General features: G+C 38.5%; 1 protein-coding gene across 1 annotated transcript in view; it reads right to left on the minus strand.

The window, feature by feature from the left end:
* The window catches only part of ATP13A3 (ATPase type 13A3), a 34,375-nt gene that overhangs the window by 2,149 nt on the left and 7,223 nt on the right, over nucleotides 1–25,003 (minus strand). The window contains exons 6-30 of the mRNA XM_010131537.1: nucleotides 23,312–23,381; nucleotides 22,354–22,488; nucleotides 21,485–21,557; nucleotides 20,915–21,046; nucleotides 19,729–19,908; nucleotides 16,894–17,051; nucleotides 15,650–15,838; nucleotides 14,709–14,770; nucleotides 14,010–14,160; nucleotides 13,445–13,561; nucleotides 12,630–12,647; nucleotides 12,389–12,542; nucleotides 12,182–12,302; nucleotides 10,774–10,898; nucleotides 9,667–9,845; nucleotides 9,071–9,193; nucleotides 8,908–8,987; nucleotides 8,197–8,239; nucleotides 7,991–8,100; nucleotides 7,168–7,264; nucleotides 6,440–6,512; nucleotides 5,421–5,598; nucleotides 4,118–4,305; nucleotides 3,584–3,672; nucleotides 3,315–3,395 (exon numbers count right to left, since the gene is read on the minus strand). Of these exons, the coding sequence (XP_010129839.1) occupies nucleotides 3,315–3,395; nucleotides 3,584–3,672; nucleotides 4,118–4,305; nucleotides 5,421–5,598; nucleotides 6,440–6,512; nucleotides 7,168–7,264; nucleotides 7,991–8,100; nucleotides 8,197–8,239; nucleotides 8,908–8,987; nucleotides 9,071–9,193; nucleotides 9,667–9,845; nucleotides 10,774–10,898; nucleotides 12,182–12,302; nucleotides 12,389–12,542; nucleotides 12,630–12,647; nucleotides 13,445–13,561; nucleotides 14,010–14,160; nucleotides 14,709–14,770; nucleotides 15,650–15,838; nucleotides 16,894–17,051; nucleotides 19,729–19,908; nucleotides 20,915–21,046; nucleotides 21,485–21,557; nucleotides 22,354–22,488; nucleotides 23,312–23,381 (2,926 nt within the window). The remainder of the gene's footprint in view (nucleotides 1–3,314; nucleotides 3,396–3,583; nucleotides 3,673–4,117; nucleotides 4,306–5,420; nucleotides 5,599–6,439; nucleotides 6,513–7,167; nucleotides 7,265–7,990; nucleotides 8,101–8,196; nucleotides 8,240–8,907; nucleotides 8,988–9,070; nucleotides 9,194–9,666; nucleotides 9,846–10,773; nucleotides 10,899–12,181; nucleotides 12,303–12,388; nucleotides 12,543–12,629; nucleotides 12,648–13,444; nucleotides 13,562–14,009; nucleotides 14,161–14,708; nucleotides 14,771–15,649; nucleotides 15,839–16,893; nucleotides 17,052–19,728; nucleotides 19,909–20,914; nucleotides 21,047–21,484; nucleotides 21,558–22,353; nucleotides 22,489–23,311; nucleotides 23,382–25,003) is intronic.

Consider the following 25,003-nt stretch of genomic DNA (forward strand, 5'->3'; position numbering starts at 1 on the left):
GTAGGGTGGCAAGGCTGAGCCACCCGTGGAAAGTCTGAAGGAATTCCGTAGGAGCCATTTCAGATCTTGGAAAAGCAGACAAACTGAACAGTACGTTCAGCACATCTGGTTATTCTCACATGGCTGTTGTGGACAGACTTGAGAGCCTTGAACAAATCTGGTAACAGAGGTGTGCACCTGTATCTTCTACAGCCTTGAGCCTATGACTCTGATCTTCGGGCAGATTCCATCTCCAACACCTGACTAACCTCTGCCAGTGAGAAAGGAGATTTTGTAACAGACCAGAATCTCACAGTGCTTTTATAAAGCGTTTGCCAACAAATCTTCAGCCTGTTAGACATTCACTTTTGAAGCCAGTCTGCTTTATGCACGTCTATACCAGACATCAGGGGTAAGGAGGAACATCTGCTAGGATCTGCCTTGGTTGTGCAGTATTTTCTATAATCTGGTAGAAAGAGTAAGCGTGCTTAGTGATCTTAGACTGGCACCCACATGGAAGGAGCAAAAGCTCTACACAGCATTTCAGAAAAACATTCAGGACAACTGCAGTCAGAAACCATTCCTGTTGTAGAAGTAATGGAGAAACCATGTACGATTGCAGAGTGACACAGAAGTGTCAAACTGGCAGCTGTGACAAGAGGTAGATCTAATCCTTCCTGTATCTCATCATTATGAGACACTTAAAGAGGCTGAGGAAGTAGCCTCAGCAGAACAAACTCCAGGTGATACACATACAGAGTACCTTGTTAAAAGAAATATGGAGATGCCACCAGCAGCTTTTCCTAGATACTGGGAATATGACTGTCATACACAGCTACTCTGTAGTGGAAAGGGTAGCGAACACAAATTCAGCAAGGCACCCAAAGACAGAAAGGCAACGAGCTATACTGGAAGCAAAGGAATAAAACAGCCTGCGATTTCTACACTACACATTAGACTCCGTGAGTTGGTATCATGTGAAAAAGCTTCAGAGAGCCTAGAGTAACACTGCTGGAGCTGGACAAATACAGTCCAGAAGCTGGGACAAACACAGGTTGAAGTTCTAAAAGATGAAGTGTGTCTGGTAAAACAAGATGTGGGATTTGAGGATCACTAGACGGTGCTTCTGTTGGACACCTGCTGTACAGCAGGACAACCTATCTCTATCTAAACAAAGCATTCAACCAACAGTGAAAATGAAGAAGCAGGTTTTAAGTCAAAGCAGAAAATCCCAAACAATTAATGTCAAGAAAATGAAATTCTGTAGGTACTTCTATTCCACTACTAAAGCATGGGCAACAAGATAAAGTGTATTTAAAAGGAATGCAACCCATCATCCTACTAATTCCGGTAGTGACAGTTAAGTGACGAAAGCACTGAAAGATACTAACGCAAACCCGCATAGGAAAGAGTGAGGTGGGGTTTGGAATACTGTAAAGCATTTGCTTTCACCCAGTAATTACACTGCTTAGGTAATGCTTAGGAGAAATTCAGAAGTTTACAGATTGATGTGGCATCCCACAAGGCCAGGAGAGGAACCTTATGAACATTTAAACTAGAGGAGAACTACGAGAGGCACGTGCTGATACGTGCATTGACACACTGTACAGACTTTCTGCTGGGGTCCTTACACTCCCAGAACAGAAACACCACCGGATCATCAAAGGCAGAATGATCGCATGCAGCACAAAGTAATTTTTCAGTAGAAGGAAAGTTTATTTCTCTCAGTAACATTTATCACTGGACTGAAATTGTAACCACCATCTGTTTACACTCCATGTATCAACACAAAGCTCCATTCCAGGGAATAATCTTAGTGCTTCAAAAGAGCTGATTTCCCAGTGGTGGTAATAAAAACATCAAAACTGACTAGAAAAAGTAAACAGGGGGAAAAAATTTCTATCTAGGAGGTTTGTTTTAAATTTATCGTAAGACAAAGTCTGCAGCTTCAGAATAACTATTTTGTTTCAGTAGCAAAGACAGCAATATACACAAAATTTAACTTCTAACAAATAAAAAAGGAGGCACAAAAAGAAAACTGTTCAGAGCCTAGTAGTACAAAAAATTAAAGAATTAAAGGCCATAAAGGAAAACATCACAAGCTGGCTTACAATAAATATAGGACAACATAAGAAGGGCACTGGATCTTTAGGAGAGGGGAAACTTGTTAACAAAAGGCAAAAAAAAAATCCATATCGCCACGTTTTAGAAAAGACAGGTTATCACCCATCACGCAAAACCCCTGAAAAACAGGTTCCAACAGGCAGCAGTGTAACAGCATGCATCGCAAGTTCTATTTAGAACAGCATTTTGAATAGAAAGCCTTGACAATTTGTTTAAAGCATCGGAAAGACTTTGCTTGATTTTATTTTTACTAAGTCATGAACGAAAGGGAAAAAGTTAGTCAACTGGGAAGAATATTACTGCTGCAGTAATTGTCAAAGGCCAACGTGGTATGACCCGAGCAAACGCTATGCTGGTTACCTCGATAGCAACCCCTCACATAGTAATGGAAACACTGACTAGAAGCTGGAGAAAACGTTCCACTGTAAAACCAGATAACCGTAGCGTGCAAGCACTAGATAATGTTGAAAGGCTTTTTCATCTTGCATGAAAAAGTGACTAAAGGCTGCAACCAAAATCCAAATGTATTTGGGTCGGAAATAAGGGATCAGTTTAACAGGGAGAAGGACTGACAGGAGTAAGTGACTGACTTTGAATGCAGACTCCTTTCAGAAGTCTTCGATCCCTGGAAACATGCTAGGGGTACCTGGATGAAAGGCAGGGCATGTTTCTGCCCACATTAACTCCAGAATTACAGCAGAAGTCATAAATATTCAGAGTGACTGACTTTGGACAAACTCAGGGCTAAAAAAAGCAGATCTGCGTGAACATTTCTACTGCCGGACTTAGATTAAATTAGATGAGAGAGTTATACAGAGCTGCATTATTCTGAACAGTAAGCCATATGCATGATCCAGCTGAAGATGGGCTCCCCTAAGGATCCTACATAGTTCTTTACTATGTTACGTTGAATTAACACAGGACAATACTCTCCATATGAATGATTTCAACTATTTCATGGCAAATAATTAAGTCTTTCAACCTTCCCCCTCTCTTTTTATTAATAAAAAAAGTTTTCGAATTATGCTTTAAATGCAGAAAACCGTGACACCTTAAATCTAGTCTACAAGGACATTTTTAGGAATACAAATTTAACAAGAATACACTCACACCAGCATGCTGTGAAGAGACCTTCTAAACAAAGGACAAACATGGACTCTGAAAAAATACTCACTTAACAGAGAAGCAATTTTTCCATTTAAATTTCTTACCTCTGTCAGCACGGATACAACTGCATTGAGAACAACAATGACGAGAATTCTTAGGCGCCATTCATATGGCACACACACAAGCTGTGAAAAAAAGTTGCCAGAGGTTAGCAACATACCTATGAAATAAACGCAAAACAGGCTCAGAGTTACAAATTCTCCTCCCCCCTCCACCAAGATGCAAAGTTAAAGCTCTAAAGGGGTCAGGCTTTCCCAGAAGGCAGCCAGTTACCCTAGGAAGTACAGACACCTGCATATCTGCTGCACCTTACCTCAAGAAATGTGTCAATGGATTCAACAGGATGCAGCATGATGAAAAATATGAAGACATAAAGAACTATCACAGATAAAACAAACAGAACTGTAAAAGAAGAAAAAATAATTTCATCAGACCATCTCACAATCAGAGTTGTAGACAGTCTTTCCATGCATCATGGGTTCATTATTCCTTGGAAATAACCTCTTTCCTCCCTCTAAACCACTTCCAGGTGGGTTTTGGCAATACCAGTTGCACTGATACAAATAAAAAGACAGAAGGCCAGACCCAGTTCCTCACTGGCTTACTTGTGGAGCTGAAACATATTTACGTATGTACATCCTACAAACGAAGCGACTATTAACAGGAATTTCTCCATACAGTCAAATGCTTCCCTATTTCTGTCTCCGAGTATCAGAGCGTAAAGGTACTATGTTCTAGTAACACTTACTGCTGAAGGGGCACAACAGAACTGCAAGCAAGCTATGGATAAACGAGTGCGCAGTCACTGGGAGTCTTACCTGGAACTACAGAGGAAGAAAGGACTTACAGTTTTTGTAGCATGGTTGTCTGAAGGGCTTTCCTTCAGAGAAGACAATTGCCACTATGAGGTACTGAAAGCTGGATATAAAAAACAAAGTCGTGTTTTCATAATTTTTAATGTAATGTTCATCATGAAGAGTCTCATTCCCATCGCGTGCAGTGCTGGTGTTGGTGGCATCCAATATGTTACATGCACTACAACATAAAAAAACATTTAACACTGAATTAGGGAGAAGACACAGATAACGCCTACTTGTTAACGCAAGTAATAACAGAACAAATTGCGGCACTAGTAAAAAAAAGCTTATTCTTGAAAACCTACTATGGGTAGTAAGAAATTAGACAAAACTGCAGGAAGAAGGTAGTAATCTTTGTGAATTCTGATCTTTGAGTTTTTATGCTTCCAGCTTGTAAGTTCACTACACAAACTGTTTAGAAACTATCACTGTAAATACACTTTGAAGACTAGTAATAAAGCATTGCTGTCAAAAAAAAAAAAAGATTAAAACACCTCTTCATTTTCAGGAACATGAATTTGATTTACTAAAACTAACAAGAAAACAAAACTTTATAATACAGAAGAGTTACAAGAGTTCTCAGCCATTAATTTCAAATTTCAGTCTCAACTGTCCCAAAGCTGAGTAGTCTTCAAACGCTGCAGTCTGGCTCTGACCCGCTTTTGCATTTCAGCAGTTGGGTAACTCCTATGCATTAGTATGCTTTTCACAAAAAATTCAGCCATACACAAGTTTTATTTACAAAGTCTCTAAAGTGGGTCAGTAAAGAAGAGAGCAATTATTGCCTATAGCTTTCCAGTCATGACTACATCCTGCTTGAAACACTTACTCAGATTCCGTTGTCCAAGGCTCATACCAGGACTGCTGTTTGACCCAAAAAAACCCAAAGGTTTGGAAAGCAAGGCAGATGATGATCTAATAAAGCATTGCTGTCAAAAAAAAAAAAAGATTAAAACACCTCTTCATTTTCAGGAACATGAATTTGATTTACTAAAACTAACAAGAAAACAAAACTTTATAATACAGAAGAGTTACAAGAGTTCTCAGCCATTAATTTCAAATTTCAGTCTCAACTGTCCCAAAGCTGAGTAGTCTTCAAACGCTGCAGTCTGGCTCTGACCCGCTTTTGCATTTCAGCAGTTGGGTAACTCCTATGCATTAGTATGCTTTTCACAAAAAATTCAGCCATACACAAGTTTTATTTACAAAGTCCCTAAAGTGGGTCAGTAAAGAAGAGAGCAATTATTGCCTATAGCTTTCCAGTCATGACTACATCCTGCTTGAAACACTTACTCAGATTCCGTTGTCCAAGGCTCATACCAGGACTGCTGTTTGACCCAAAAAAACCCAAAGGTTTGGAAAGCAAGGCAGATGATGATCTGAGACAAAACGGAACACAGAAGTGGACCTGAGATAAGACCTGATGGAGGCCTTCGCGCAACAAGCTCCTTCCAAGCAGGGTTCAGACTCACTGCAAAGAGAAAGAAAAACCAATTACACGTTATATCATAACGGTTTTCAAGAGCCATCCTGTTCACACTCTGAGGAATGAGAACAGCTTACTCATGGCATCACTTTAAAAATTAGTCCAGCATTACAAGTGTGAAACCACCCTGAAAGATTAAGCCACACTAGAATAATGCCACAGTACCGTCTACAGGCTGGTTACCTCTGGCAACGCAGGGTAGCAGGGGACAATAACAGAAGCCACGAGGCTTAAGAATTTAGTGGTGTCTAGCCAAATTCCCTTTGTCTGGCTCAAGGATTTACAGCTTGTCTCCTCAGTTTTGGTCTGCCATTGCCTCAAAGATGCCATTTCTATTAAACTTGAATTAAAAAAGGAATTCCACTGCTAGCCAGTAAACTGAGTGCTAGGTTCATATGTGGAATCAAATATTTCACTAGATAATAGTTTTTGGGTATGACATTTCGTGGACAGAAGTTCATCTAAAAATAGAAGAAATCAAGTCATTTTAAAATGATGATATTGAAACAACTCCTGCTTTGATTCCAACACCAGTTTCCTCCTGTCAGTGGAGATTTATGACTTCCTGTACTGTGAAGAACTTCTTTTTTAAGATCACACCCACAACCAGCTTTTTGTATGAGGACACTTCACAAACTTCAGATGACTCTCACTCAGTACACACTGGTTTGGGTTTTTTTAATGCCTACACTGTGGTAGCCCTAAGAGCTTAACTGTATCTTACAGCACTTACTCCAAATAGCACGTCATAGGATATTAAAGAAAATTTGACCATGCAAAACCTGCTTCATAGAAGCCAGCAGCATGAATTCAGCACAATACTTACTAGTGAAGACAACCACCAAAATGATTGCCAAATCAATAAAGAGAAACTGGAAATCTCCCAAATTGCTCAGGATCTAGACAGAAATCACACGTGAAACATTAGTCTTTTCTTCACACCAAAAATCGTGTTACAGTGACACTCCCATGGCATTAATTCATTACATTTCACTCTATGAACAAGTCAGTCTCTCGTCAAACTGGCTGCTTCTATCTTCAGGAGTCTACAATTCACAGATCGATTCCTGAAGTATCAAGGTATTAAACAATTTCAGTTTCAAAATACAATTTAGAACACAGGATTTCTACCACACGCCATATTGTGAATTCAATTATATTAACAGGAAATACTCCACTTCGCTTTTTTCCACCTCATACCTCAACTGTTGCAAACTGTTCTCCTTCAATCCCCACATAAAATGAATGCACTGTCCTTTAAACAAAGTTGACTATCACTTCTGTTCAATTTATATGCTTATTTGGACTTCCCACTGTAGAGTTTCTATTTGCAGGCATTAGTTATTGCCTTTTTTAAATAGATACCACCACGTTTTTCATATGATTATATAAAAAAGGCAAAAACCAGTTTCTAGAATGTGGGAGTTTTGTGCACGCGAAGAGACTTGAGCACAATTTGATCAACAAATTGAGCAAAAATTTATATTCAATACCTATCACCTTTCCAGTCTCTGAACTGCATTGATACTGCCGAAGCACTTAGAGAACACTTACGGAATATAGCAGAGTAACACTGATGTACTGGATAATGCTGTATAATGCCATGAACTTAAACACGCAGAAGGAAGTTATTAAAGCAGCACGGCCTTCCCTGTCAAAACAAATGAAATCACGTCACTAGAAAGCTTTCTGTGCAAGCAGTTAAACTCTGCTTAGCAAAACATTAGCTGCAACTAAACACATCAGCAAACCGTTTAAGGGACATGAGGCTAAAGACATACAGAGAAAAGAGGAGTCAGAACGGTACACTTCCAAGTATATCCAAACTGCGAGCATGCCTTCTGAACTGAGCCACCACCTTACTTCAGTGTTCTTTGCACTTCATGTGGTTTTCCAACAGAGGTTTTAAAATGAAGGTCTGCTTGCAAAAGCACCTATGAAGCACCAGTTTACTACAGAGGTTGAGCAAACATGCAGTCAGCCAAAGAGCTGCTGACTTCTGAAATGTAGATGACTTCAGAAATTTAGAAAATTCATTTTCTGCTTTGTATGTATGGTGCTGAGCAGTTACGCGGAGATTTTTACTGCCCGCAGTTACAGACTGCCTTTATGGAAACTAGCAGAGCCACTGAGACATCTAATTCAATACTAACATGTAGAAGCTTGCTCACACCCTAAAAAATTAACTTCACACAGACCAAAAGGTTTTTATAAAATACTAAATCATGCTATGGCAAGCCTTTGATCAGAGCACCTCCGGTAAACAAACAACTACTTAAAATGTATGGCCTGTTCTTCAATTCAGACTGTCTTCCTATACTGATACAGGGCATGCAAATGAGTTAGACACATTTAAGCCCCCAGCAAGTGGCATTACCTGATCAGCTTTGGCACGCAGGCAATACTAGGTGTCCTGGAAGTGAATGGTGATGCCACAGAAGCCTCAAGTTCTGACAGAGATATACCACCATGTGCCCTCTTTAGCGCCTGCCAGTTAACATTGAAACAAAGACATTTTAAAACTTGCTTTCCACTGTAAAATTGAACGGAACAGTTCCGTATGGAAAATACAAATATACTTACACCACAGTCATTAGCTCCGTCTCCACACATGCCCACATAGTAACTATAAAAAAAAAAAACAACAGGCATCAGCATTCTGGACCATTCTCTAATCAGTCCATTTAGCTTATTTCATTAAACACTTCTAAAGTATTTGACTTATTCAGTGTTTGCGTATTAATGAGTGATCGTTAATGCTGAAAGCAATTACTGTTGCCATGATACAGATAATGAAGCGGACAGAAAAGGAACATGACTGAGCCAAGTCAATCAAACCAATAATGGTTATCAGCCCTCTGTCATTCCAGGATGGTCTGAAGCATCTTTGCTCTAGGCAAAGTGACTTCTGTAGCACTTTGTATAGCTGCAAGACCTGACACCAACAGACAGCAGTATACTGACCACATGTCAACAGAAATGATAACGATGAATACTTCTTTAACACACAGAAGACATTTAATTGATGCCAAGCAAGCAGATATATAGAATGTTAGTCAGTTTAGTTATTCGTAATTTATAATTCACAAAAAGTCTGGAACTTCCTCAACTAGCCAGCAGATGGTACTACTCTCATCCCTGCACAGCTAATAGGCTGGTTACCAACTCAAGGAAGTCTTAGCCCAGTCTTTTTCATCTGGCAAAACAGCCAGCAGCATACATAATTTTTTCCTCCTATCACACCAAACACACTTTGTCAACCCTCCTGCTATCTGTGCTTAAGCAAATACTTACTCTACGTTTTGCAAAGCTTCCACCAACTGAGTTTTCTGATCAGGTGCCATGCGAGCAAACACAGTGCCGTGTAACACAAGCTGGAAGACAGAATATTTCTTAATGCTCACAGGGCAAAGTCTGTTCCCCACCAAAAGGGCCCATATTCAAGTAAAACGCTCACCTTGGGTACCAGGTCCTGAAAATGCTCCAAAATCACTGCAAATGACTTTCCATTCATTGCAAAATGGTATTTGGTCATCTGGTGATCCTCAAGGCTTTCATGGACCAATTTAACTGGAATATCCTATCAAAAGTAGTTTAATAATCTAGCTGTAGTATATTTACACAGATGCCTTGTAATTTCAAGCTAATACTCAGAGGCATATTCCTAGAGATCCCACTCTAGGGGAAGCTTCAATGAATGTTACTTGAAAGAAAACCTCATACAATGAAAACACTTATTTAGTAATAAGAAAATGTGGTTCAGTGTTTCAGCTACAAGCAGCTAGAGCAGTCTTAACAGACTGAAAGGTAAGAAAAAAACCCAACATCTCCTGAACAACTAAAATGTCAGATGTCGTATCACATTTGAAAAAACTAGCTTCCCCAGCTGTTTTACTACTCATTGGTATTTTAAGATCTGAAGGTTAGAGTATATCAATTTTAATTTGACATTCAACAGCAGTTTTTCTATTTAAGAGAATAAGATAAAAAGCAAGAAACTCAACAGTAAAACTAACTGCTTACACACCAAGAGCATGCTAATGCTCGTATTACCTCTGAGTTTATGGCTGGTGAAGAACTAGTGCATTTTGCGAGGGTATCTGCATAATGCCAGTTGATCCTGGCAGCCTGCCCATCCTTTGGAGGTAGTGCTTCAGCAATAATGACCTTATCCTGAGGTAGAATCATTCCACAGTCTCTGGCCACAGAGATAGCAGTTAGCATGTTATCCCCTGTTAAACAATTGCATTTAAAAAGGTCTCAGTTAGGAAAGGATCAATAGCATACACTGACATTCCACCTAAGAGAAAAAGCTAACAAAGCCAGTTTTAAACTAGGAGGAGGACTGTCCAATGTACCAGTGACAACCTTTGGGCAAACCAAGCCTATTGACAAAATTCAAAGCCTAACTCGTTAAACCTCTTGCCTACACTAACATCTCTAGAAACTCTGTATGCTTCTTTCAACCATAAAGTTCTTTTCTTGACTAAATCTCAGTGTATATTGAAAATTGGGCAGAAAACACGTGGCCATTTAAAGCACCACTTTAAATACGGTCACAGAAGAGGCAAACGCTGAGTTGTATCGCTAGCCTATCAAAACATTACTCCAAGGTTGCAATACCCATGATTTCAAAAGCAAACATACACACTGCATGGAAAACACTGAGCTCAGACACCTAGCCCGCTTACAGTGACATAAGTCATTCTTACAAAAAAAGAATCTAATACAAAGTGACTTATTATATAACTCAAAATGGTAGGGACCACCAGGAGGCCATCTAGTTCAACCTACTGCTTAAAGCAGGGTCAGTCATAAGATCAGACCAGGACTTTCACCCAGTCTGATTTGGAAGACAACTGAGGTTTTTCATCCTTCGATTCAGTACAAAGTAATTTCTGCATGGAGCTAGGGAGAGGAAGCTACCAGTGAGAACTAATACTGGTGTCAGATCTCCAACTTAACAAAGCAACTTTCACCCTCAAGGAAAGAGACTGCTGTCTGAATATTCTCACAATAATTTCTAAACTTCCCCCTTGCTATAGATACAGTGTAATCCCCACCTTTTGACACCGAAATTTTACTTCATGCACTATAATTAAAATAAGACCAAGAAGAGAGAGATTGTTATCTTTTGAGTATGAACGTTTACATGCTAACCTGTAACCATGACAGTGCGAATGTTGGCTTTATGCAAATCTTCAAGTACAGCAGGGGTTTCTTGCTTTAGCTTGTTTTGCATTATGATTAACCCCATAAAATCCATGTTGCTTTCAATAGCATCTCTGTAGAAAAGGAGGCAAGGAGGACAATATTTGAATTACAATTATTAGATGTAGCTTAAAGAGCCTGACTTTGTTTATCAAAGAGGAATGTTTATTTTTAACCATGGAAAGTAAACAATTTGCTTTATAAAAAGTACCATGAGAGGTATCATCATTCACAATAACTTATACTTATTTCCCTCGTTTTAGTTGAAAACCACTACAAGAACATGTTGGTTCCTCTCGAGCACAATTTTAGCTTCTCTCCACGAGAACTCTTTCTGAAAGAAATTACATTCTCAAAAAGGTTATTGCTAGAAAAAGATGCTCTGCATTCACAGACAAATTTTAAGATTAGAGACGTGTATTCTAAACAAATTTTCAAATTAGCTGAACCTTAACATATAAGCTACCAAATTATGCTATCGAGGTGTCGCTGTTTGAAAAGGGGGGCTGTTCCCCCCACCGAAAGGATGCGACGGACTGGTGTCCTGGGAACCCAGGACACGAGGCTAGCAAGGTTTATAGATATGAGCTAATTAAGTAAAGCAACTAATTAACTTTGGTTTACATGAAAGTCAACGTATTTACAGGTCTTGGGTATTTTACAGGTACTGCAGATTTTCACACCTGAAAGTGGAAAACCCATTTCTCTGCTTTGTACTGCTTTGAAAAAAAAGTACACGTTCTGCACAGAGCTGATTCACAAGAGAGTCAAAACTGGCATCTTCATCATGATGCCACACTTCCAAGTACCACAGGAAAAGATAGCGATACCCACAAAACCAGGACCAGCTGAAAAATAATTAACAGGAAATACTACTCTTTGAAGGAAGAAACCTTTCTAACTTCCAAACCCTTCTGACAAGCTTTGCAATGAGAAAATGGACATGCTGCCTATGGCAGATGAAGAAACGAAATCAAACATGCACAGGGGGGCTTCCACTACATGCCATTATCTTTCATAGACACAGATGATACAAGTATGTTCAAGAGCAAAGAAATTGGATGAGGTTTTCTGCCATGTTAGCATAAATTAAACACCATAAAAAATATTACAAGTTCATTTCAAGCTTAAAGATGTTCCTCAGAATTCATGTTATTGCAGAAAAACTTCCTTATCTTAAATGTCTATGTATTGACTGGGGTACAAATAAAGAATGCACAGAACTACATGCGTCAAGGCAGAAGAAAGCTAAAGAAGAGTAATAATTGATTTAAACAAAAATAAGCATTACATAATTAGTCCAAAGCATGTGGCTTTTAAAGGTTGTTACTTATTAAAAAAGTGAAGTCACTCTTACCTATTAATAGTCTGGACTTTGTGCCATGTAAGCTTAGACTCCAATTTTCTGTGAGCAAGAGCAATAACTCGGAAGCCCTGCTTAGTGTATTCTTCCAGGACACACTCAAAGTCAACAGGAACTTTAAAAAGGTCAAGTTTAGAGTTATTAAAATTAGTCATATTACAGCTGAGCTACACAAGAATTAAAAACGGTTTGTTCCTTTACCTGTTTCCTGCTTACACAAACTGGCAATCACTTCAGGGGCACCTTTCATGTAAGCATCCATTCTCTTCTCCCCCAAAACTCTCGCTATTACACACATACGTTGCAAAACCGAAGAAAATGGAAACTGGCGCACAATTCCAATCTCATAACTGGTCTGTGTCATACAGGAAGGAAGAAAAGGGTTATAGCCACATACGTTCTAAGAAAAGAGGTACATGCTTAATTTAAAAAGCACACTTACCGAAAGCTCAAACAATTCCTAAAAAAAAGAAAAATATAGGTACTGTAAATATTAAGTACTTTTTCAGCTACGAACTATTTCAACATAAATCAGTAGATGAATCTATACAGGACCTTCAATATAAAGTCACGTTGTATTTGCACTGGATTTCACAAAAGCTGAATATAAATATATTGCATCTGTTCGGTATCCTTTAAGTGAGACTTAGGAGGACTTTAGATCTTGACTACTTCATTAGAATTAAGACTTTTCACAGTCCAACCTGGGTCTGTTTAGCCTATGTAAACCATTAAAGTGCTATGGTGTTTTGGAATGAAGCTATTATTATTAACTATATATAAAAAGCAGTAATTTTCAAGAATGTTCATATGTCAACTACTGCACAGTAATTACTGCTGTGCAGGTAAACTGAGTTCTGAACAACAAAAAGACACTTCTACCTACTATAGAATAAGACTCACAACAGAGCAACCAACTTGCTATACCCTCCCACCACGCTGATCTGGATATACAGTCACAACCTTAATTGCACCCTCCTGAAGTATTAAAAATACTTCTAAATGTGGACAGGAGAAAATTTTAAATTTGCAAAGTATATTTTACTTTTAATTGAGCACTTAAAGCATGTATGTCTAAGGTACGATGGTAGCAAAATAATCAATAACGGCTTAAAGGTGTCTTCTCTATCTTTGCCACCAAAGACCATACAGTTCTGATCCCGTACGAATTACATCAGCCAGAACCACAGCATACGGTAAACCGAATTTCTTTTAAAACAAAGGAATAAAAGATTTTTTTTTTCCCAATTTTTATACCATATCTTGATTTGTTGCTTGCTTGGATTCTGGGAAAAGCTGTTTTGAAGGTCGAACCACTGTTGGCATGATTCTGTTATGAAGGGCTGTTTCCTCTTCAGTTGCTTCTTCTAAAATCTGTATTAAAAATATCAACTATTTTATACATTCATTAACTTTGATTTTCTCATAATGTAATTTTCAGGAAAAAAATTCAGGCTTGAAAGTCAGCCCGAGGCGCAATGATCTTTCTAAACAAGATTTTCTGTAAGAATTAAGTGTTTTAATTAAGCAGTTAACTTAAGATCCACTTAGCTATTTTACACGTTTATTACATGTATTGAAACCTTGCCCCACACAACATCAAAAAGCAGTAAATTAGCTCTTCAGATTCTTTCAGTTCTATGAATTGTTGCAAAGAGCACGTTTTAGGAGCATCTTCCTGAGACTCCACAGCATTGTCAAAAGCCCACTGTTTTACAGCTTGAAACAGAATCTAATGGCTTATCCTTTGTGTAACAGCACAGGAAGTTTCACACTACTGATCTTGAAAACATTGTATCTCTGGAAACAGGCAGACACTTACCCATCCTATTGCTTCAAACATCTTCAAATCAAGTGGATCCCCAGAAAGCACCCCTTCAATTTTGGTAAGGGAATGACAAGTTGCCATGCAAGCTACAAACTCAGACTTCAGCAAGCTCTCACTGCAAGCCCTCTCTTCCGGCAAAAGGAAACTAAAACAATGAAGTAATAATATACTTAGCACTGTAATTATTTATTATGAGCCAATTCAAAAGGTTTGTTTAGATTAACAGAAGAAAATTGACTGCACGAGTCTCTTCACTTGTATTTTCAGACATCACAGAAATCAGATTAAGACTCCGGGCTGGAATCTTCAGGAACAGCCACAACTCCTGACTCCTTGAAAAACCATGTGTTAAGTCGCCGTCTAGTGTCATTCCTCATAAAGAGGCCTCTTACCACATTGAACTTGATTAGCTAAGCTAGTTCACTTTAGCAGTGCAAAAAGTCACCACTTAGAACAGGATTAAGGAAACATGCTATACTTAACCGCATCAGTTCTGCAGCATGAACCTAACGAAGTCTCAGACTTCAACATATTAAATTGCACCTGAGCCTTCCAAGAGTTACAACTCTTTTCACCTAAACAGTATTTTCAGTTTCATTCTTACAGCTCACTACAGAAATGCAAACCTGGTAGTGCTTTAATCAGAGTTCATATAAGATTCATATTTGCTACCAGTTCTGAGCTGATCCTCACCGAGCATTTTCCACCCGCTGAATTCCCCAAAGATCCAAGCCATCCTCAGTAAGTGTGCCAGTCTGCAAAATAAATCAAGGGTCATGGCAAGAAGAAAAAGCCTTCAGAAACAAGTAAAGCAAAAATTAACAGCTAATTAACCAAATTAATCCTGAACAATATATTACTTTTCACTTAAAAATCAAGACTTCAGGATAGGAAATACAGCATCTCCTTTGCTTTTTGATAGTAACTAAGTTCTGATGCTGTTAAATAATTTTAAAAAGCATTCAAAGCAGCCATGCTCCTTCTTGGAGACAGGACAAATGAAACAGACCCTTAAAATCCAAAGACGACAGCTCAACACCTCTATATTAAGGAGTTGGGGGCATCAGAAAATAAGTACTAAACCCTTAGTACTATTTTCTTACATAAGGAAAACAGTAACTGGAATATATATATTTGCAAGAGAAATATAGCATGGGTACTTAAGATTTTAGATAAAAATCTAAGGAAGAAAATAAATGTTATCTAAGAACTGGCTAAAAGCAATGGATTCTAGCTAGTGGTATTACTGTCTTTCACTTGTTTCTGTTAAGGAATAACAAAATAGGCTGGTTTGGATTTTCATTAAAATAAATGAAAATGACAACAAACAAGTCAGACCTGATAGTTCAGCTTTCCAGAAGCCCGCACACTAAATAAAACTCCCAACTCTCACATTTCTAGGGTGCCAGTACTAAGTTAGGACTTGGGAGTCTTGGGATAAAAACTCGCAATAACAGACTAAATTGAGTTAACAGGTGATAAACACTGAATACCTGGAAGCCAAAAGGACAAAAGTGATCTAACTCACACAAAAGCAATGAATTTTCCTACGGTTGCTAGCCTACACAAATTCCCACCATTTATAATACAATGCCTCTCCAGGTGGCATCGTAAAGTTTCAAAATTCACCTCACCTTATCAAAACACACAAGATTCAGCTGGCCACAAATATTTATCCTTTGTGGGCTGATGCAGAAGATGCCAAGTTTTTTCAGCCTTCTTTGTGCATAAACGATGCCAGCAGTCATGGCAGCAGGGAGTGCTGGAGGCACCGTGATAGTGATAATGTCAAGAGACTCGATGATGATGGTATGAGCTGGAACCTGCAACAAAGGTCAGAGTTAAAGAGCAAGAACTCACCACTTAAAGATTCTCTACCCAAACAAAGTGTTACACCACTCTTACCAAAAGCAAAATCCACACGTTGCCTTCCCCAGTACAGCATGTTCTGGATTGCCCAGAAAGCTAGTACAATCTTCACCCACCATCAGCAACCATGATAATCCAGTTCTAAATAGTCTGTAACCCCTAACTTCAAGTTTTCAGTTTCCCTCTGTCTTTCAAAGAGCAACTGAATAATGCAAAATTTTTGGCGAGAAAAAAAAATTACAGTTACCACGTTATCAGTATCTTGCTATGGATTTTTTTGCCTGCAGCACCTTCTAAATAGTCTGTAACCCCTAACTTCAAGTTTTCACTTTCCCTCTGTCTTTCAAAGAGTAACTGAATAACGCAAAATTTTTGGCGAGAAAAAAAATTACAGTTACCACGTTATCAGTATGTTTCCCTCTGTCTTTCAAAGAGCAACTGAATAATGCAAAATTTTTGGCGAGAAAAAAAAATTACAGTTACCACGTTATCAGTATGCTAGTACAATCTTCACCCACCATCAGCAACCATGATAATCCAGTTCTAAATAGTCTGTAACCCCTAACTTCAAGTTTTCACTTTCCCTCTGTCTTTCAAAGAGTAACTGAATAACGCAAAATTTTTGGCGAGAAAAAAAATTACAGTTACCACGTTATCAGTATCTTGCTATGGATTTTTTTGCCTGCAGCACCTTTTAGATGTACTGTATCCTATTTCTTCCAACTGGATATCAGGCAGATGGTAATCTTACATATAATCAAGATAGAAGTCTAGTAACTGAGTCAACAGAAATTAAGGTAAACTCAAATTTCACTGTAACATATTCATATACTGCTTCTCTGCTGAATTTTGTTCTCAGTAAGCTTGTCTCTCTAATTCCATTGATAGGAAATAAAGCAAAGAAACGTTTTTACTTAAAATTGAATTTCTCATCATCTGAAGTGTGTTGGAAATCATGGTCAACCCTGTTCTAAAATACGGTGGTTCTGGACCAGAAATTAAAACATACCTCATTTAAGATGCTATTGACAACCGTGTAAAGAAACCCAATGCCTGCCACCACTACCAGAGACAGGAGAAACAAATAGGCATCTCTGTAGAGTTTAAAATCAGTTGGCTTTGGATAGAGTATGGAGCGAACAAGCTGTCCTTTAGCAGTACTAAAGCCTAAAAATGAAAAGGAGTACGTTAATAAAAGTATGAACAGGAGCAAAGCTATCCAAATTCATTTAAAACCTCAACAAAACCCTTAAGCTACTCATTTCATTACGACTGTTTCTCAATATACAGTAACAGATGTTTTGCAATACTGTAATTAAGGTGATTCAAAAATGTACGTGCACATCATACTAAGTGCTTCACTCCTACGGCAAGGACACGCAGCTCATGCAAATGACTCCCTCTTCTACAGCAGCAGTAAACCCTCAAACGGTTTGGCCTGGAAGAGTTTGTTGTACTGCATTTTGTCCCTCACGGCACAGACCTAGCAGGTAAATTTATTAGTTGTCTAATTAAGCCAGTCCTTGCAAAAACAAAATTAAGTTATTATTCAGAATCCAACATGAAGAACTTAAACTGCAACTCCCTGTAGGCTCCCCTGACAGCCAGAAAGACAGATTCAAAAAACCTACAGAGCTCAGAGTCATCTTTTGAAGAAATACACCTCTTAACTGAATTTTGAAAACTAAACTAGGAGACAGGTCTTCTAAGGATCTTGGCGTCAGACAACCAACAGATACCCCGAGATTCTCCTTGAACCTTTGCCTCAACATGTAAAGAGTTCAATAAAGCGTCCAATTTTACATCCCCAAAACATTTTGTATCTGCTTAGACTTCAAAGTCTGTTACTACAACCTCAGTGTCAATGTCGGGTCTGCTGGCATTAGTGGCAGCTCCTTAACAGCTTCTCAGCCTGCAATGCCATCATGGCAAAGGCTAAGCCCTCCACACTGGTATCTGGCATGCAGGATTCTACCAGAATGAAGCAGCTATTGCATCAGTCTTATCAGGATGAGCTCATCACAAAAAGAACAAGGCGTGAAGCCTCCAGGCTTTAAATGTGCTTCTGCAGAATACAAATCGGGGGCCTGTTCAGAGAAGTTCTGCATGTCAGTATGTCCATAAGTATTTAGTCATGAATGCTTCGTAATTCGACACAGCAGTCAAAAAAAATCAGAACTTTTTTTTTTAATGGTTTTGGAGAAGGTTCTGTAGCCACATAGGCTAGAACACACCACGGTAAAACAATACATGAAAACCTCACGTGATGTCTTGCGAATACACTGGATACAGATAGCTTCAATGAACAGCTCTGTTCTCTAAAAAATAATTACCAGTTCTGAATTCTTTACAATTACAGCAGAAGCCACACTCCAACATATCTGTGAACTGAGTTTCGGGGAAAAAAACAAAACCAAAAAACCACCATTTAGTTCATTGGTATTATATTTCATCTGTAAGAATTTCATGTTAAAGGTTTACCTCTGAAGAGGACTGCAAGTACCGTCCCAGCAGATCAATCTTACATCCTGATTTACAAGATTAAGACTACATGTCTTTGCATACAACCATACGGAGTTCTGCTCTCCTAGAATCCTTCCAAGGATTAGATTTTCTAGTTTCTTCATCTTTGTGGCATCCCCCTCCCTCAGATAAAGGAATTTTCACTTTTATCTCACTAAGTAAGAATTACTTCAGTGTTTACTATCAGACATCTTAGGAGCAAGAAGCTACAAGCACTGTGACATCTACCCAGTTTTGCAGAGCAGGAAATTCTCTACTCGCCTAAAAGTCATCTCTGTAAACCAGACAGGAGAAGAGAGGATTTTATATCCCTTTGCTCCTCTGCATATAGCCAAAGCAGGAAAAGCCTACTTGTCCATGAGTAAGGTCTGAACAAAGCCCACAGAGTTAAATTCATCCTGTTCACAACACAGGAGCTAACTCTGACCTGTCATGGGCAAAGAGCAGATTATAAAAACGACTTCACATGTCAGGGCAGTAAGACTCAGTGTATTGGAAGTAATCACAATTCTTGTAAGAGTTCCAGACTGCGGTTTCAGACTTTTTTTTTTTCCAATTCTTCCTACAGAGTAGAAGAAATAATTCTTCAGCAGCTCATTTCTGATGCTGTTTTGGATCACCTGTCTGTATATACAGGTCAGGCTGGGCACATAAAAGTTCTTATTTAAGAAGCAAAAGAAGTTGAGATGAGCGTTATTAAAAAGGATGATGTGTTCAAGGGAAGGGAAATATTTTTCTTTGAAAAAAAGCCTCTAGAAAGACCTTAATGAATTTAATAAAAATCAGAACATCTACTGCTAAAACAAGACTAGTAGAAGGTCAAGAGAGGAGACAATTGTTTTTAATAGAACATCTGTATTATCTAAAACCAAACCTTTAACATATTGGTATGAATAAGCCCTTCTGTACAAAGGGCTAGATTGAACACATTTAAGCAAGTGGTATGTGCTTTGATAAAACTATGGCAAAGAAAAACACTGGACATTGCCAGTGACTGCACTAAGAAAAGCCATTCCCCACTCTACCCACCCAATCCAATGGTATGCCAAACCTTTTCAAAGAGGCCTATGCAGTTCAACCATAAAAGAGATCTAAAGGACCTGAAAACGCTTTCAGTTAAGTTTCAATCATTGCTAAAGGGATTCACTTTCTTGCTTGCACTCTCCAAGCCTTTTGCTGTAAGACTTTTAGCGAATTATTTGGGGTATACTCATTTATCCACGCTTAGCAACATTCAACACAATACTCCAAAGTATCAGTTGGTGTACACCTACAAAAGGGAGTAGTATGTTAACAAGCGATAACACTTGACAACCAATACCTGTTCTCACTACTAGAGCTTTGACCAGTTCTCCAGTATAAAATCGGGTTTGAATGACATTGGTTCCACAGAACAACGTATGCCGTTTATGGACTTCTGGACTGTATATCTCATCTCCCATTGCTTTTGGATATTCCGAAGGATTTGGTAGGTTAATCTTTGTGACAGGAACACTTTCACCTTAAATAGAAAAAAAGCCTCTAAGCAAGATCTAATAAAAATAGACATTTTTTTCCTTCACAACTGAAAGTATTCAAGTGTTCAAGCAGAGCAATATAATCTCACTCATCAGCACAGCAGATGATTTGTGGAAGACGTCATCTTCTTTACAGCACATTATTAGGTAGTCTCTCACCCATTAGCTTCAGCTTACGAGATTCCTTATCCAAATCCTGTTTAACTCTATTTGTTACTCACCAATACTGCTTTTGTGCCTCTTTCTTCAATCAGATAGGTGTAAGATACAGTTCATTGAACAAAAACAGGACAAGCTTCCTTCCCCTGCTGCAAGGCGTCACCCCATCTTTACTCAGAAAACCCAGAAGCAACTTTGGTGACTGAGTACGCTCAAGCTAGGGCTGCAATCCATTTTTTTCAGTTGCTAGCAGCAAGAGTCTCAAGTATATTCAAAGAAATTAACAACATAAATCACAAAATCTCAACTACAATTTTTTAAATGCTGCCAGTTTGGACAAATTATCCCAGGAATAAGAAAAAGTCCATCCTGTTCAGTGAAGCACTCTTTCAAATACATCAGGTCCCTGGTTTCAGAGGATGCAGGCACAACTTGAGTACTAATTTCTGGTTTTAAATACAGCAGAACAGTCTACTCACTAACTTCATTCTTGAAAGCAGCTAAAAAGTCTGGGCAAAAGATTTCTGAAGAAACATACTGCAAAGCTCAATCTGCACTGAGAACACCAAGTCAAAGAGGCAGGAAGACAAACTCTCAAAAGAGCTTTTCAACAAGAAACCATCACTCATTTTTGGACTTGTCCAGCAGTACCAGGCAGCTGTTGCAGATAAGCAGAACACAAACACTCACCTATTTGGAAGCATATGTAATTGCAAGAACACACCCATTTCAAGCAAAATAAACATATCCACTTCTGCTAGACCATACTGCACACACACAGGTATAAACTAATAGTTCTAGACACACAAATCTGAATCAAGTTCACTTTACCTGTTAACATGCTTTCGTTTACAATGCAAGTACCACTGAGCAGCACTGCATCACAGGGCATAATTGTCCCATTAGATGGAATCAACATGATATCTCCAGGCACAAGGTCCGTGGAAAGGATTTCTTCTATTTCTGAGTGTTAAAACGCAAACAAGTTTACCTGAAAATAGCCACCATCTTCAAAACCTGATAAAGATGCAGGTGGTGACAATTAAGAGCACAAGTCCAGAAATCAATTTGCAGCCCCCACTGGGCAATAACGGAAACCCAACGCATGCATGTCTAAGCCAAGAAAGAAACTACAATGACAGTACATACACTGATAGATAGGGTAGATAGTGAGAAACAGGAACCTAGAACCTCATCTAGAACAAACCTGATTCTTGCTGAAAATACTATCAAAATGGATAATCCTGAACAGATCACTATCCTGTCTAAATTCCACTTTGCAACTTCTCCTTTCCCCACACAATTTTGATAAGAAATGCAAGCATTTTGAGCTGATCAAAGAAAGAGACACACTTAATGAAGAGTTTAAACTCAATTTTCCAAACGGCCTGTGAAATTTACCTTGGTTTCCTCTGCAGACAGAAACCCTGACAATGCTGTGAGCTGCTACCATGTCATGTAACATAACGTATTGCTGCAAAGGGGAGAAAAACGGTCATTATTTAAAAGCACAGCTTGTCATCTTCTAAATGCAACTCTATCTCTACAACTAGAAGTGATGAGATTCTTTACTAATGTTCTTTTACAACAAAATGTTACTCAAAACATTCTCCTGAACATAACTTAAGAAACCTATGGGCAAATAAAGTTTGAGTGCAACAACCTGTACAGGTTCCTGCTCTGCACAGCATTCCGGAAGCAAACATACACTGTCACACAAAACGTTATAAAAACATTTGGTCACTAACATGCGTAAGTAAAAATTGCAGTAGTTGTATGAACTTGGATTAAGGTAGGAGGATTTTTTTGCCTCTGGTCTGAATTCAGAGCCTGCAATTTCAGGATGGTTACTTCTTTGACTTTCATCCCCTACAGCTAACTCTATAGAGAAAAACACATCACCGATTTAACAACCCACATGTTTGGCTGGTGCTCAATTCTGTTGGACTTTTTCACACAGGTGGCAACAATACAAGATGGAATCACTACTGCCAATACAACTAGGTATGTAAACTTGTGTCCAGGTTTTAAGTGAGGTAGTATTTCTGTTATGAGGTCAACCTACTGATTCAATAGCATGAAAAGTCAGCACAGAAGGGTCTTGAAAGCAACTGTAAATCCAAATTCTTTCAGCTCAAAGAGAGAAAATCCTTAACAATATTGTAACCGTAAGCTTCTGAAAAATTCTTAAAGAATTGCTGGCTATTTCACATCAAAATAAACCAATGAGTAAAAAGCTGAAAAGACATATCTGTTTTCTTTGACCTTACCTTTCTAATGGTGTAGAGTGAGCTGACAATGGATATTACAGACATGATCACAATTGCTAATGCGTAGTAGTGATATTCATCAGTGATCCACAATATCACACTGAACAACTGAAAAATGTAGAAAGGGTTGAGAACCTGGAAAAGAGACAGAACATCAACATTACACCAGTCACGTGTTGTCCATGAGAAGAGTCAGAATCATTATCCTCCTCAGAAGAGCTAAATTTTTCAGTTCTTTTACATGACTTTTGTCTGTTTTGCCAAACTGACACCCCCTCCCTTTTTCTCTGCTCCCTCAACCCCTCTAAAGCTCAGTTCTCACTAAAATAACACGAATATATACTTTTAAGACTGCATGCATTTTCCTGTACTACACCTCAAAGCAAAGTCACTGGAACATCTGATACACCTTAACTTACAATTCTTAAATTAATTTGGATGTTGTTATCTATTTCTTACTAGCAAATGCACTGACACCTCAAGTTCTTACTCCATTAGCTCATGTTGGAGTTCAAGAAGATCCTATCATGCATTACCATAGCACACGGATAACAAGTCAATTATTCAAATCCACTCGATACAAGGAAAACAGAACAAATCCAACATTCGATGCATATGTTGTAATGTATAATCCTGGGCTGATAATGGGGAACACGGTAAGTCATTTTATGTTTGAAATTAACAACAAAAAATAAGCGGCATATCCTCTCAAAGATTTCTAAACACATTTTCTAACGTCCCTGCTAAGGCACCAGGTTGTGCACTCTGAAGAGTTTACAGCTAAGGCCTCTTAAGTTTGGAAAGCTCAAAAATAAAAGGTCCATATCATTTTTGCTTTCAAGTGCTGGGCTCTGGGGGAAGGTTTCTGTTTTACACTATTATTTGAGGACCGGTCCAACAGTCATTGTACCTAAAATAACTTTTAATTATATACTTTTTAACTTGTTAAAGATCTTACCTCCTTAATCAGAAGCTTAAAAATGGAAGGCACTTTCACAGCAATTTCATTTACTCCATAGAATGCTTTTCTGCATAAAAAAGTATCAAAAGACAGTTAAAATTTTTATTAGAAATCTTATTCACTTTAAATTAATTCCATTAATAGGAGAAAGTATAAAATATTACTTAATCTGTGGCCCTTTTTATCATATTGTTTCAGAAAACATTAATCCAGTGAGATTTTCCAATCCAAAAATAATTATTTTAACTTCAATTTAAACTGTAACTTCATTTTTCGGTTCGTTGTTAAGATTTCCCTGTAAACTGTGTACAGGTGCAATGTTATTAAAAAACACATCACTCAAAGTCAATATGGGGTTCTCATTAACCGAAGCTCAAACAAGTGTTAACTCTTACCCTGCAGTAAGACGTTGTTTTCATGGATCTGTATCTTATTCTTAGCATGAAGAAAGGCAAATCATGAAGGGGCAGGGGGGCAGCGGGGCAAGAAACTATCATTAACCGAAGCTCAAACAAGTGTTAACTCTTACCCTGCAGTAAGACGTTGTTTTCATGGATCTGTATCTTATTCTTAGCATGAAGAAAGGCAAATCATGAAGGGGCAGGGGGGCAGCGGGGCAAGAAACTAACCTTTGATGGGATCTGAGCTGGTTACATGACACTGACATGAGGAAGTCCTTAAAGGACATTCTTAAGGAAAAAGCTTTTATTGTAAGAAAGACAAAAATTGACAGAAATCCCTGAACTATGTACCATTAAAGTTACATTTTAAAGGTTTTTTTCAAGACCAAGTTCTTCTCTACCTTCTACCCTTCTCTATCATCTCAGCTGCCTCCCTTGACAGGCATATTTACACCATTAGCCTAAACCAGCACGTTAAAAAAATCAGTATCATTCTCCCAAGTCATTTCTTGCCATCCAGAATTAAAAGAAAAAGTGGGGGAACGCATGTAGCCCCAACCAACCAGAGACAGGTCCATGTAAGCTATGGGACATTAAGCTACTAAAATTAAAGCCAAAGTCCTGAGACTTAGGAACTTTCAGCCTGATCTTCCTAATATAACAAAATAGTTACAGTTTAGGCCAGGTTTGCTGCTTCCTGGCATTCAATATTCCTCATTAGCCACCCAACACACTATCCCCTCTCTCACAATGACCACTAGCCAAGAATGGGAAAGAAAACAAGCAGCAGCAGTGATGTTCCTCAGCATTCCCTTCAAGCCTTCAACAACCTGCAGCTTGAGACAAATGAGCATCTTTCCAGCTGAACTGAGAATCAGTCTATTTGCCTCTGAACCCATACATGCCCTTCAACAATGACAGTAAGTTACAGTAACATTACATCACGTAATGGCGAGTTATGTGGAAAATAACTACTTTATTTTACATTATCTGCCAAAGCTCACTATGCACCTGCCAACGTGGCTGAAAACATAACTGCTTGCTATTCTTTTTGTACACTGTTTTATTTTGGAATGTTAAGTAGCAAATAATTTCAGAAAGAAATTCTGAAGTACTTTAAGTAACAGTTCAAATCCTCACGGTCAGTGTGGTTTGAGAAAAGACAACGCAATATCAGAGTCATGATGTACAGCTAAGAAAAACCTGGTGTAAGAGCCTGTCTGTAAACATTCATCTCCCGGCTCTCTTCTAGTTCTGTTACTACGCTGAGCACCATTAGTGGAACAGA

Source organism: Buceros rhinoceros, unplaced genomic scaffold (genome assembly GCF_000710305.1).
Source record: "Buceros rhinoceros silvestris isolate BGI_N320 unplaced genomic scaffold, ASM71030v1 scaffold12042, whole genome shotgun sequence".
In the NCBI taxonomy this organism is placed as follows: domain Eukaryota; kingdom Metazoa; phylum Chordata; class Aves; order Bucerotiformes; family Bucerotidae; genus Buceros; species Buceros rhinoceros.